This window comes from Pseudorasbora parva, chromosome 6, assembly GCF_024679245.1.
Source record: "Pseudorasbora parva isolate DD20220531a chromosome 6, ASM2467924v1, whole genome shotgun sequence".
Taxonomy (NCBI): domain Eukaryota; kingdom Metazoa; phylum Chordata; class Actinopteri; order Cypriniformes; family Gobionidae; genus Pseudorasbora; species Pseudorasbora parva.
This window is the reverse complement of record NC_090177.1, coordinates 22,233,923-22,245,949: the sequence shown is the minus strand read 5'-3', so window position 1 is coordinate 22,245,949 and position 12,027 is coordinate 22,233,923. Positions and strand designations below refer to the sequence as shown.

At 39.5% G+C, this 12,027-nt stretch overlaps 1 protein-coding gene across 2 annotated transcripts in view; it reads left to right on the top strand.

Annotated features, from left to right (window-relative positions):
- LOC137078693 (probable pleckstrin homology domain-containing family N member 1) overlaps positions 1-11,113 on the top strand; it is a 12,908-nt gene extending 1,795 nt beyond the window's left edge. Inside the window, exons 1-12 of one of the 2 annotated variants that reach the window (XM_067446233.1) lie at positions 401-760; positions 2,745-2,844; positions 3,204-3,254; positions 3,598-3,741; positions 3,866-3,952; positions 4,031-4,112; positions 4,237-4,373; positions 4,644-4,790; positions 4,864-4,965; positions 9,292-9,367; positions 10,204-10,280; positions 10,426-11,112. In XM_067446233.1, the coding sequence (XP_067302334.1) occupies positions 672-760; positions 2,745-2,844; positions 3,204-3,254; positions 3,598-3,741; positions 3,866-3,952; positions 4,031-4,112; positions 4,237-4,373; positions 4,644-4,790; positions 4,864-4,965; positions 9,292-9,367; positions 10,204-10,280; positions 10,426-10,491 (1,158 nt within the window). In that variant the 5' untranslated portion in view covers positions 401-671 and the 3' untranslated portion in view covers positions 10,492-11,112. Of the gene's footprint in view, positions 1-400; positions 761-2,744; positions 2,845-3,203; positions 3,255-3,597; positions 3,742-3,865; positions 3,953-4,030; positions 4,113-4,236; positions 4,374-4,643; positions 4,791-4,863; positions 4,966-9,291; positions 9,368-10,203; positions 10,281-10,425 lie in introns of those variants that run through there. The other variant, XM_067446234.1, reaches the window with a different exon arrangement.
- The last annotated feature ends 914 nt before the right edge of the window (positions 11,114-12,027 follow it).

Genomic DNA, 12,027 nt, shown 5'->3' with positions numbered 1-12,027 from the left:
ACTTTCTTTTTGACTGAAGTTCAGACACCACACATTTTTTGTCTGTGTGTTGAAGATGAAGCCACAGGACCCTCCCTCTTCCTTTATCTATGGCATATGCGAAAAAGCAAACACCAGCTTATACCTCTACGTTTACCCACCCATTACCACCACTAAACACATTTGAGATTCAGCTGGGGTTTTGTTGTTGTGGCTAACTTTTGTGTGTTGACTTCATGAGGTGTAATCATAATCTTAAGTGGGATTTGCTTTATTGATGCTGCTTGCGTCCCACATGTGTAAAATCAAAGTAAAAAACAAACCGTTCAATGTTTTCAAGCTCACTCACAGATGAAACTAAGTGAAGTAAGGAAGTTGTGTTGGCCGCTGCCACGCGTCACTGCTGATAGCAACAGGAAGAAATAGTGCAACATTTGTGTGTAACTGCTGTGCTTGATAGTTTCATACACCTCTCTCGCTCCTCTTCATTCGCCCAACGTTGGCTTCGGTTCAATGTCTTTTACTGCAAGACACTTTATTCAGGCTTCTGTGCATCTCATTCTTGAACCCTGCTTATAGACTGTTGGGGTGTGGGGCGTGTGGGGGTGACCAGATGGCCCTCAGTGTGTAGTTTAGAGGAGAAGCCATTGGGGACGTGTGTGTGGAAAGGAGAGGTAAGGTGCAGACAAGCTATGGGATGCTGCAGTGTGACCCAGAGGCATACGGGAACCGATGAAGTTGGCCCAGATGAGATCGAACTCTTGGAAATCAACAATGCAGGGTAAGAGATTGACTGCCGCATGGTTGTTGTTGTTTTTTGCTTATGCAGTTCAGTTGAAAGACAGGCTTCCAAAATATACTAAGTAACAGAACTTCCTCTTTTCAGAGTGTTAGGTAATGTTTGATAACATACTGAAAACCACAAAGGGTTATTTATTCATAATCATGCGGATGTTAAAATGGAAGTGGATTACTAGTGGAGTAGCGAATGTTTGTTAGACTTTTTTAAAATACACAAACACACATAAATATATAATATTCTTAGAGTGATGGTCTTTATGGTAAATAACCGTGTGACAGTTTCAGTTTCAGCCATTAAGTTATTTACAGAGACTTTCCGCATCAAGCCATTCTGCTTGATTCTGTCTATCTGAAATGGATCTGATGAAACTGTGTGAAACATCTTGAGCTTCTTGTGTAAGATTTAGTTGTTTTATTCCATTCACTATGATGGTGTTTACCATGGATGGGCAGCCGACTTGCAGCTAGATCTCATTAGAGCCTCTCATACACGAAATGAGGCAGAACTAATGCAGCTAGTATAGCTAATTAAAGGAGCCAAGTGTGTTTGAGCAGTCTGGTGTCTTACTCCGAGCTGGAAGCCTCAATCCTCTCATTAGGAGACTGTAGGGATTAGAGTGGGAGTTAATCAGAGCTCATAAGCTTTATGTGGCTAAACTAGCAGAAAAACGGTGATCAGACAACAGCCAATCTGCGGAAATACACACAGGTTGTTTATATGCAGGTATGCAACTGCATCAGAATTTAGTTTGAAGTAATTACAACGTTACATCGCTCCTTTTGGGGGGGTAATGGTCTTACAATAGACCTGTTAAAGTGTCTGTATGGGTTCTGAGTGTAGCTTAAAAGTAGGGCCTATTGAGGGTCAGATGGCGGATGTCTGCTTGTCATTCACCACCCACAGTAAGCTGCTTATATCTGGGCACTTCCCCAGCAAGCAGCATGGGTAAAAGCAGCGGGAACAGAGGGTCTGGTCTGGGGATGAAATAAGCAACATTCAGGAAACAAACCTCATACAAAGTGTTTGCTGAAGTGTGCTGTTAAAGAATTTGTAATAAAAACATTGGCCTCAGGCTGTGATATGTATATCTGTTAGGTATATGTACTGACTATAGGTTTATATTTGTGGTATCCAAATGGATACAATTGTTTCCCAGACTAGATTAGGATGAACTTTATGGTTATTTTTAGTAACTGAAAATATTACACATTCTAAAATATAGAATATATATTCAGTTGTCACCATAAAAAAACATTTTACCTGATCTGGCGTAAAAATTATTTTTAAGGTATGTAAGATCTTTTGGATTAATGAATGTTTTAAAATCTTCCTACTGGCATTTCACAAGTTCACACTTAGAATACATGTAATTTATGGAGAGTAAATTTAAATGTGTATTTGGCGCGCTGTCCAGGGGGAGGTGCTTTGAGCTCGGAATTTGGCCCAAACCCAGAATACGTCCCTTGTATGTAAGTAGTTGGAACTAAAATAGAAGTGGTGGAGGGATGCTGGTAAACTGTCAACAAAACGGAGGTAAGACTGCTGCGTATAGGCTATTGTTGTTGATTAGTGTTCTCCACTTGTGTCAAATATCTGAACGAGCTCCTCCTGAACCTTGTTAATAAAAACATAATTTATGACCAGCTTCAAACATAACAATGCTCATGCTAACACTACAATAAGTAAATCCAATTCACCAACAAATTACTCTTCAACAGCAATGCAATATAAATAAACAGAAATACCGCAAAAACAGAAGTTCAAACATAAGTGCTCTTGTTTCTCTGGCACACAAGGTGAATTGGAAGTGCCCACACAATCACAGAAAATGGGTTACTTCTGAATTGTTTCATAAGGTGATATATTCTCCCTATTGTACAGCACACAATTTTCATTGTGTTTCTTAAATCTTTAACTGTTATGCTGCAAGATAAAGTGACTGTTTGCCCATCTGCTGTTTCAGGCTCTGGAGTCTTGCTGAAAGCAGACTCCAGATTTCCAACAGGAATGGCACAAATGAAGGTCCTCATCGTTGTCCTTCAGTGAGGCAATTGAAGCAGGAGGTAAGACAGTACACAGGAAGTGGCAAAGGGTGTAGCTATATTTCTAAGAAAAAAAAGAACCGATTATACAGAAACACAGTAACTATAAAGTGTATTTGGACACTTAAAAATCTATTGATATCTCTAAATTGCATAAAAGATCAAAGCAACTAGCATTTATTGAGAAATGGTACAAAGAGCAAATGCCACTTATATTTTATGCGTAATGCTGTAACAATTGGATATTTTATGTTTCGCTTGGGTGCATTAAAGTAACTAATGAATTACTTTTGTTGTTGCTGTATTCACATAGATCTAGATTAATCTAATGTCTGCCCTGAATAATAGTTTTCCATTTCTGAATCTGTATCTTGTGCAAGGACCCAGATCCTGTCTCTGTGAGGGACACAACAAAACACAACCATTCACAAGTATGTCTTCATCATCTCTCTCTCTCTCTCTCTCTCTCTCTCTCTCTCTCTCTCTCTCTCTCTCTCTCTCTCTCTCTCTCTCTCTCTCTCTCTCTCTCTCTCTCTCTCTCTCTCTCTCTCTCTCTCTCTCTCTCTCTCTCTCTCTCTCTCTCTCTCTCTCTCTCTCTCTCTCTCTCTCTCTCTCTCTCTCTCTCTCTCTCTCTCTCTCTCTCTCTCTCTCTCTCTCTCTCTCTCCAAAAAAAAAAAAAAAAAGATTCTGTAGATTTGTCAACATTTACATGCGCTTTATATAATTTTATGGTGTGGATTATTTTTTTTAATTTGTTGTACTTCTGTTTCTCAGATGGTTATTTGGAGCTGGACAAAAAAAGAGCTCCATCACAGGCTGTACACTCAGCCAATCAGAGAATGGGAAGGACAGGCACCACACACCTATGGAGACATTATCCACTCATCTTCTGTGTATTTACACAGTGGATACACAAAGGTAACAATTCAACTGCCTCTAACTTTGCTACACTATAAGTGAAAAATATGCCTTTGCTTAGTGTTTTGTGCCGAATCATAATTCAGTAACTGTAATTTGTATGCATTATGATTTCTGTCTGCAGGCTATGAGCGAAAAATATTTGGTTTTATTTTCTTTCCATTTGTTAATCCTCGCTTTGGACAGCCCTAATCGTGATTTTATTTATGAGGTAAGACTCTTTCTAAGTATAAGGAAATGTTTAACAGCATGAGTGTCACTTTAAACTGTCATCTGTGTTTTCTCACAGGGCATTCTTCCTCTCTCGGCCATTGAGGTGCATCTGATCTCACAGCAGGAGCCCAGTTCTCCACATATGTTTGAGATTAGTGGTGAGAGCCCCTCTAAAAAAACTTGAAGAGAAAAATTGAATCTCTAAATTAACCCTGAATATGACATTTTCGAAGTCACAAAAATATTTGACCATAGTACACCTATATTTATGATATACTCTAGGACCTATGGTGGACTCAAAGATCTTCATTTGTGCTAGTGCTGCTGAAACAAAAGCCTGGATGGATAGTATTGAGGACAGGAGAAACAAATCTCTAAGGCAACAGCTGAGCCCGTCCCATAGTGCTCTCTCATACCTGGTACATATTATTCAGCCTTGCATATCTGAAATATACAATTCTCAAACATGGTCAAACCCAGGCAGCAACATAGTGTCTACCCAGATCCGGCTCACATCTAGTACATGTTGATTTCACATGTACCAGATGTGGCCTGGATCCGGGCAGACACTATGTTGCTGTCTGGGAATATATTTGTTCCTGAATGAACACAAGTTATTTTGCCCAAAGGACCAGATAAGTAAAACAGAATTGGGATCTTTTATTTCAGTTTTATTTTCACTATTCCAGGTGCCATGTGATGAAAACTGGAAGAAGGAGGAGCTTAAAAGGTACTTGCTGCGTTCTCCGATCTTGCAGTGGGAGGGGACGCCCATTCAGCACATGGGCTATCCGAAATACCTTTCACTGGTGCACATCAACAACGTATACCCACAGGTCAGACTGCTGACTATAAATTGAGAGTGGTGTAATTCAGGATGTTACTAAACATGCTTCTTTCAAACATCAGGACCGGCTTTTGCAGGGACCTCAGGAGCGTTTGCTTGTGCTTTTCCCATTTGACCTCCTCATTCTATCTCTCGACTGTCATCATGTACGTGTGAAATATGAGGTGAGATAATTTTGCTGACTAAACAACAAGCTAGACAGAACACTGCACTATCAGCAATATGTCTACAACTATGAGCCATAGAAATGTATTTGTCAGCCTCAGTAAGTACACTCTTTAAAAATAAAGGTTCACTGTGAAGCCATAGAATAAAAATGTTTTATTTCCCCAAAGAAACTTTCAGTTTTCCATTAAAGGCATAGTCCACTTAAAAATAAATTAATGTCACTAATTACTCACCCTCATGTCGTTCCAAACCTCGTTTATCTTTAATAAACAATTTAATTCATACTTTCAAGACCCAGAAAAATAGGAAACCCATGTTAAAATAGTCCATGTGACTCCAGTGGTTCAACCTTAATTTTATGCAGTGATTTTTATTTGTGCACAAAAATAAACCAAAATAACAACTAGTCCTGTCACGATAACAAAATTTTGCTGGACGATAAATTGGCCAAGAAATTATTGCAATAAACGATATTATTGTGACCATTTTCATCTAAAATAATGATAATGGCATAATAATGCAGGTACACCTTTTGAAAGATCAATAAACTTTTTTCATTTCTAAAGACTATTTAACTATGAAAACGTACAACATTTTACAGTGAGGAAAATAAGTATTTGAACACCCTGCTATTTTGCAAGTTCTCCCACTTGGAAATAATCATGAAGAGGTCTGAAATTGTCATCGTAGGTGCATGTCCACTGTGAGAGACACTGTAAGAAATCACAATATATGATTTTTTTAGCTATTTATTTGTATGATACAGCTGCAAATAAGTATTTGAACACCTGTCTATCAGCTAGAATTCTGACCCTCAAAGACCTGTTAGTCTGCCTTTAAAGGGGGGGTGAAATGCTGTTTCATAAATACTGAGCTTTTTACACTGTTAAAGACTTGGATTCCCATCCTAAACATAGACAAAGTTTCAAAAACTAAGTTGGACGTTTGATGGAGTATTTCTGTGTCAAAAATACTCCTTCCAGTTTCTCACAAGGTTTGGAGAGTTTTTTTCGAGTATGGGTCGGCTTGACGTCGACAGAGCGGAAGGTCCTTGTATAGGCTATACGGGCTCTTCTACCGGAAGGGTGCGCACGCGTGACTAGAGCGAGAGACCAAATGCACGCCCATAAACACTGCTCTCAGGTGCAGATCTATGGTTGCGCCGCGCACCACTTTATTCCTATGGGTGACATCAAGCGACTTCAACTCTTCAGCACAGCATTTCGGGAAGGCAGCGCTGCATTTGAACCGATTTGAAAGCAGAAATGAAGGGAAGCGTCACACCACACTTCAGTCGTGTCGCAAAAGTGGATCTCCACTGTCACTGCTGTCACAGGACTTCACGAAATCAACAGTTACCAAAGAAGTGTATTTTTGACGGAGTGGTCCCGGCGATAAAGGTTCGGTCCTGCTTTGGAAGCAGGTGGTGAGTAAAACTGCTTCAAATGTCTATGTTGTTGGCTATCGTCGTGTAAACATCAGTAAACAACACGATCGTGTATAACGTTAGTTAATTTATCAATGGAGCATGCAATCTATGGTGAGTGTTTAAATACATTTGTTTAGCTGACCAATATAGGTGTCAGTTTTTTTATTGTAAAACCACCCAAACTTAAACCTAGGGGAGGTTCTCACAAAGGGTGCCTCGTCATTCAAATGCGCTAACGGTTATTCCATTGTTATAACGTTACACTAGTCTGACGTTCAAAACCGTTTTGCTTGCTACTGCTAAGGTTTAGTCGCATACAATTGTCCATAAACCAAATCATGTCCTCATAAACTGCGAGTAAACCCACACAAATGTTGACAGGCCACTAAATACAGTACAGTACATACCACAGAGACGGACGTCCTGCTGTTGTTGCTTCTCCTGTTCAATTTATTTCAGCCTCCGGATCTGATTCTGGATCATATATGTATTAGTTGAATCTGATTGAAAGCCATGGTTTATAAGGGTAACATTTTCTTCTCCACACTTGAGGACGTCACCTCTTTGTGTGCGCTTGTCATTCTTTAGCTCCGCCCACACGATACGCCTCTAGGCGCTCGTTTTTTTCGGAAAGACTCAGTACAGCCTATATTTCTTTTATAAATATAACAAAACTAAAGTGTTTTCGGAGATATGAAGGATGCAATACTACTCTATAGGTACTCAAGATTGACATGAGATTGACTGAAACTGAGTGTTTCACCCCCCCTTTAAAATTTCCATCTCAACTCCATTTATGATCCTAAATTACATGCACCTGTTTGAGGTAGTTAGCTGAATAAAGACACCTGTCCACCCCATACAATCAGTAAGAATTTAACTACTAACATGGCCAAGACATAAGAGCTCTCCAAAGACACTAGAGCCAAAATTGTACACCTCTACAAGGCTGGAAAGGGCTACGGGGAAATTGCTAAGCAGCTTGGTGAAAAAAGTCCACTGTTGGAGCAATCATTAGAAAATGGACGAAGCTATGTCAATCTCCCTCGGACTGGGGCTCCATGCAAGAGCTCACCTTGTGGGGTCTCAATGATTCAAAGAAAAGTGAGAAATCAGCCCAGAACTACATGGGAGGAGCTGGTCAATGACCTGAAAAGAGCTGGGACCACCGTTTCCAATGTTACTGTTGGTAATACACTTAGACGTCATGGTTTGAAATCATGCATGACACGGAACCAGCACATGTCCATGCCCGTCTTAAGTTTGCCAATGACCATTTAGATGATCCAGAGGAGTCATGGGAGAAAGTCATGTGGTCAGATAAGACCAAAATATAACTTTTTGGTCATAATTCCACTAAACGTGTTTGGAGGAAGAAGAATGATGAGTACCATACCAAGAACACCACCCCTACTGTGAAGCATGGGGGTGGTAGCATCATGCTTTGGGGTGTTTTTCTGCACATGGGACAGGGCGACTGCACTGTATTAAGGAGAGGATGACCGGGGCCATGTTTTGCAAGATTTTGGGGAACAACCTCCTTCCCTCAGTTAGAGCATTGAAGATGGGTCGAGGCTGGGTCTTCCAACAAGACAATGACCTGAAGCACACAGCCAGGATAACCAAGGAGTGGCTCTGTAAGAAGCATATCAAGGTTCTGGCGGGACCTAGCCAGTCTCCAGATCTAAACCCAATAGAGAATCTTTGGAGGGAGCTCAAACTCTGTGTTTCTCAGCGACAGGCCAGAAACCTGACTAATCTAGAGAAGATCTGTGTGGAGGAGTGGGCCAAAATCCCTCCTGCAGTGTGTGCAAACTTGGTGAAAACTACAGGACACGTTTGACCTCTGTAATTGCAAACAAAGTCTACTGTACCAAATATTAACATTGATTTTTTCAGGTGTTCAAATACTTATTTACAGTATTACATTTTTTTATATCATGTAATTATGCACAAACTGAACTCGACTTGACCATCTCTGAGGAAAGCTAGGTGAGATTTTGAAACAGCAAGAGAGAGAAGACATTGACATGCTTTTCATTTATTTGGCAAAAAAGGAGATTGTGTAGACCTATTGTTATCTCTACAGCACTTATGTGCCTTTTTAGCACATAAAGATTTAACTGAAGAATTACCTTGCATTTATCAAACTGCCAACTTCAGTGCAACTCTTTGTTTATACTCGCATCCGCACGAGCGAGGGTGCCCGCGGCAAAAATTACGTCAACGCGAGACCACATTTCGCTTGGCAGTGTGCATGTCAAATTTTGCAACTTTGCGTAAGGCTTTGTAACCGAAGAAGCTCGAGTTCCAGGCGAATCTGGCCGAGCATGACGTCTACTCACGCCTCTGCGTATCGAGTATAAACCTCCCCAAACTTTACTGTATATGCCCCAAACGAACGATGCGCGCGCAGTGAGCGAGCGAGAGAGACGAGGAACACAAACAAGCATGCAAATGGAAATGATCACGGCCGGAAAAATTATTGCTAATTGTTTTATCGTGCGATTAATTGATTTATTGACTATCGCGATAGGCCTTATAACAACTTATTCAACAATTTAATTCTAGCCTGTGCCAGTATCTTACAGTTTCCATTGTAACTCAATGTTCAATCTTTGCTACCTTTCTGGGCCTTGAAAGTGTTAATTAAATAGTTGTCTATGGAGGGGTCAAAGAATCCCAGTTTTCTTTAAAAAAATATCTCAATTTGTGTTCTGAAGATGACAGGTTTTACAGGTTTGTAACGACATGAGGGTGAGTAATTTAAGTTTTCGGGTAAACTATCCTTTTAAGAACTTCTTGTGAAATGGCCAATAAAAATAAGTTTGATAAGTGGTGCCAAGATACTGACAATGAGGTTTATATACTGTTGTTTTATTTTATACTGAAGGGTCGTCTGCCACTAAAGAGCATTAAAGCCATGGAAAGATCGGCACTACCTGGCAGACTGGAGTTTGAACTCACAGGTATGTATCTTTCTAAATGAATACATTAATCTCATATTCTAAATACAACACTTGGACATTACCTCTAAATTGAATGTAATATAAATAATTAAAATGGCATATATATAAAATATGCAATTTTAATTATTTACAAATGGCATTATGAGAGAGCAATTTAAATGGGCAGCTTTGGACAGCACTATTTATATATAGTGTCGTGTGGTGTAGTTCTTACATCACACACTGCGCTTGTTTCTGTGGTAATGGTCTGTACTTTCTTTCAGCACATTTGTGTTATCTTTATCTGTTATCAGTCATTTTACTATTACTTGTCGTGAGAACCCAGAAAATACTCTTGCATACTCTTGAAATACTTGCATGACATTCAAACCATTTGGCTTAATTATTAGTTTTGCCATTTGCTGGGGTATATTAGGATATACTAGCTATATATTATTATATATTGTTTTTCCATAAATATTAATAAAGCCAAAGTTGGATTCATTGCATGTTTTGTTGTTCTAAGAGTCAGAAATCAAGTGACCTGTGGTAGTCATATAGGGGTTTGTGACTCACCTTCAGAAAATAGCCATGTGATGATAAATGCTCACTGGTTTCTCAATGTTCCTCTTATCGCCTGAATTTGTTTAAAGAGGTAATTCATATAAAATGCCATTGCACCAAAGTTATGGCAGTTATCAAAAGCCTGTGAGAGCCATGATTCATGTAGGCCACTTTATAGTCTTCTATGCACTTTTCTGACAGATTTCAAGCCACATGCTAACTTTACGAGTGTGTTTTCTAAACTTTTGTAGCCCAATAATCTGTATGCTGATCTGGAGTGATATATTTTCCAGGTGAACTGATGGAGCCTCTGCTCATCTCCTGTATTTACCCCGAGGACTACCAAAGCTGGATCTTCCAGTTACAACAGGTAAGACTGCAGTCGTTGGATTTTAGACTGTTTGCATTTAAAACAAGATAATGATCATTATAGTCAAACAAATTACTTTAGAGTTTACCACACTTTATAAGATGTTGATACAATAAATTTGAATATTATTTTCCATATTCTACAGCCCGATAAAGTGATGGATCCACATCACACACCCCCACCTCTGATACCAAAAAAGCGCAGAAGCTGAAGATGTGACGGATGGGGATTAAAATGCTGTGAACATTAAATACTCCCATCATTCATTGTGACCAATAAAAGCTGCTGATGACAAATGAACATTTTACTGTTGCATTTTACATATAAGTAACAAATCTCTTCACCACTTGCGAGGAAAGATCTTCAATAGCTTTAGGAAACTCAACAGGTTTAGACAGTCTGCTCCATTTCAGTAAATATGTTTCTGAGGTAGTGAGTGAAAACAGGCCTCACACATGCACATATACAGGAAGTAGGCCTACAATGTATAACATTAATATAAATGTTTAAGTGAGATGTAATAAATTGTTTTAATTAGAAATTAATTCCCAGGTCTTGTATCTGTGAGCTAAAGAGTCTTTACATAAACTGCCAAAACGCATCCTCTACAAAATAGTAAACATTCATGCTTGAACAGCAACATCTTTAAAACTATACACAGTTTGGAGGCAGAACCGGGGAGTAATGGATATTTTCCTTCAATAGTTTCTCATTCTCTAGGTCACCCCCTTTTCTTTGTTACCTTTTACTGCAGGAAGGTAGAAAGCAGTCGTTGAACATATATAAAGTTAATGGGCAGAATGGTAGTTTTAAGTTTTAAAGGGGTGATGAATTGAGAAATAAACTTTCCCTTGAGCTTTTGATATATAAAAGGTCATGGTAATATAAGAATATCCCATTAGTTTCAGAGCTGAAAACTTCCTTGTTAGTCAAAGAAAAGCTTTTATAGACACCAGGCCCAGAAAACGATCGTGTTCGCATCTTGATGTCATCGACTGACGAAACACCGCCTCTACAGAATAAGCGCGTGTAATTCAGTAGCCCCGCCCACCGACTCATCGGATCACGCTAGCCAGCAGCAATAAACATGCCGAAGAATATAGCAAGATATTACACTATTCCTGGTTGTGGAAGAACCTACAGTCAATGGGAAGAACACAGAACACATCCTTCAGATCCTAATATTAGGAATGTGTGGTTGAACTTTATTTTTAATGAAGTTCCAGCTGACGTGGGGAAGTAATGGTGTTCGCTTTATTTCAACGCGGGATCGTTTGTAAACAAATCTCACAATGCTATTCTTCTATATTGGATCTGACAGGAGGAATGGTGCAGCACACTTATGTGAGTAAAATGTGTTTTTATATGTAATATTATTGCATTGTTATAGATCGTTTTGCTTATGTGTACGTGTCTAACAGAACATACCTTTAGCCCGTTGGACTCAGACAAGAATGGGCCAGGGCTCGCAAAGCCCAACGTCCCGGGCAGGCCGATGAATCTCATTATATTCCTTTCTTTTGTTCACTCTCTCTGGACTTGACATTTGAAGGGTGTGCACGTATCGATCGATCGTGCGGGCTATGTAATGCAAAAATAATAGTCTAATCAATCGTGGGTGGATGAGAAATAAATCATTGTGTTTGTTTGATAAAGACACTTGAATCATTCTGGTTGCTGCTTTCAAAACAACCCCTCCCTCGTGTGAACTGAACGTACATATGACAGGAGCTGAAGCTCATTAAAT